Source organism: Penaeus vannamei, chromosome 21 (genome assembly GCF_042767895.1).
Source record: "Penaeus vannamei isolate JL-2024 chromosome 21, ASM4276789v1, whole genome shotgun sequence".
NCBI classification, from domain to species: domain Eukaryota; kingdom Metazoa; phylum Arthropoda; class Malacostraca; order Decapoda; family Penaeidae; genus Penaeus; species Penaeus vannamei.
The window spans coordinates 29570395-29572894 of NC_091569.1; the positions used below are offsets into that span (position 1 = coordinate 29570395).

Sequence of the window (2500 nt, forward strand, 5' to 3'; positions counted from 1 at the left end):
TCTTTATCTCTCCCTATCTCTCTCTATCTCTCTCTTTTCTTTCTTTTAGATCTGTCAGCCACTGGGGACACAGAGTCTACGCGCACCGGTCACATTTTCCGTGCGTTTGGTCTTTTGTCCTTCTTAGTATTCCGATGTACAGCTCTACACCAAATTAAACGCCCCTGACATTTTCGCCATCGAAGCCTTCTTTTCCCCTTAATTGAAAGTCGAGTCAAGGGAACGGACTAAACTGAGGGTTACAATGGCAAAAGGTCTGTGGCACGCGATGTCTCTCTCCCGTACGTTCCAGCAGGGCGAAAGGGGGGCCATAGATAGCGTGATGGGGAGACAAAAGCGCCGTCAGTGCCAATGATGGGGAAAATCTTCCGAAGGGGAGAGCGACGACCCCAACTTGGCTGACCGCGAAGCATGAACCACGACCGCAAAATGAACCACGAATTTTATGGGATTTCTTCAAGAACACCTCATCAGGATCGTCTTTTTTTTAGATCGATGGATAGATAGATAGGTAGATGGACAAATAGACTGATGTGTAGGTAGATAGATAAATAAATAGATAAAGGAACAGATAGATAGATAAATGGATAAGTAAATAACTATACATATATGTATGCATATACATACGTGTGTGTGTGTGTGTGTGCACATATATATATATATATATATATATATATATATATATATATATATATGTATGTATACATACATACATATATATATATATATATATATATATATATATATATATATATATATATATATATATATATATAAATATATAAATATATATATATATATATATACATATATATTTATACATAATATATATACATACATATATATATATGTATATATATATATATATATATATATATATATATATATATATATATGTATACATACATACATATATATATATATATATATATATATATATATATATATATATATATATATATATATATATATATGTCTGTGTGCATGTACAGAGAGAAAGAGAGTTGGAGAGAGTTGGATTACTAGATAGAGCGATTATTTCGCAAATATCAACAAAGCAACTTCACTGCGTTATATAAACTCATATCAAAATTTCGATGTAAGAAAATAGAATGTGTTCATTCTTTATGGGAAATGATTGACCTAAAAACTGATCTTTTCTATTGTAGACAGCCAAATTATTAAATTTCCTATCGTGATATTCGTCTATTTCGTTTTCTCTCTCTCTCTCTTTTTCTCTTTCTCTTTTTTTTCTCTCTCTCTTTCTCTCTCTCTCTTTTATCATATTCCACTTTTTCCTCTCATTTCTTATCATCAATTGTCAGCCTAGGTCTTTTCAATACGATGACATTCATCCTGCTACAAGATGATATAATCTGACGATACATTTCATTCAACTGTAACAGTCGCGGTCAAAAAATGTGTCGAGCATTTTCGAATTCCGTTTCGAACATCTGCTTAATGCCACACCTTTTGTATAGGGTGAGACGGATTCGAAGCTTCAGTTCATTAAAGGTCTTTTGTCCGCCACTGTACATAATACCTTCATAACCAGGCCATTAAAGCCAGATTCCAGTAAAAATAAAGCTCCATTATACACTAAACATAGCGAATTATGATCTATTGGTATATTATTTGTGAGATTTAATTACGTGAACACGATCGTAATGCAGAAAGAAGGGAAATTATATTCAAAATGTAAGCGATTTATTTGTGGCCTTCGTTTCACCGGAATGCTACATGTCAGCTTAGATATTTGTAAAAGTAATTCGTATATTGCCGGAAAAGAGAATGTGTATAGACTTATATGTATAGGTATCTCAAACACTGAAGAATACATACTGCTAAATACTTTCCTGACCTGCAGCTACATTATTTTCTCTGAGTGTGCGACTTGCCACAGTGCAATGCAACTCATCATATCTACAGTTATAACCCCAAACCTTCATCCATACACCACGGAAGCTAAAACAGGCATTAAAGACATTCTTCCCTTTGATTCCTGTCACAGCCATAGCCTCCTTGATTAAACCTATCTTCTGAAACTACAAGTGTGATTCTCACTCCCCCTTCCCCTTCCCTTCCTCCTGCAGGCGGGTCTTCCAGCAGCCCCCCCGGGATCAACTGGAGCCAGTGGTGGACGTACGACGGGATCTCCGGGCCTCGTTTCTGGGGCGTCATCAACCCGGCCTGGGGGATGTGCCGCGAAGGCCGCCGTCAGTCCCCCATCAACGTGGATCCCAAGACGCTTCTCTTCGACCCGAATCTCACGCCATTTACATTGGATAAGGTCACGGTGAGTTCTCTGTTGTCATTTCTATCCTTGAGGAATAGATAGCGCCAGTGTCTGCAGGAAGTTTATCCTCGGTTAAAGCACAGCGAATCAAACCAAGGTCGTGGGTATTATTTATAGAAACCCCCAAGGTCAAACCAAGGTCGCTAGAATTATTTATAGAAGCGTCCAAGGTCAAACTCATACGGATCACCCCCAACAACATTC

At 37.2% G+C, this 2500-nt stretch overlaps 1 protein-coding gene across 1 annotated transcript in view; it reads left to right on the forward strand.

Annotated features, from left to right (window-relative positions):
• The window catches only part of LOC113802696 (carbonic anhydrase-related protein 10), a 247497-nt gene that overhangs the window by 142917 nt on the left and 102080 nt on the right, over positions 1 to 2500 (forward strand). Inside the window, exon 2 of the mRNA XM_070136313.1 lies at positions 2094 to 2296. Within this exon, the coding sequence (XP_069992414.1) occupies positions 2094 to 2296 (203 nt within the window). The remainder of the gene's footprint in view (positions 1 to 2093; positions 2297 to 2500) is intronic.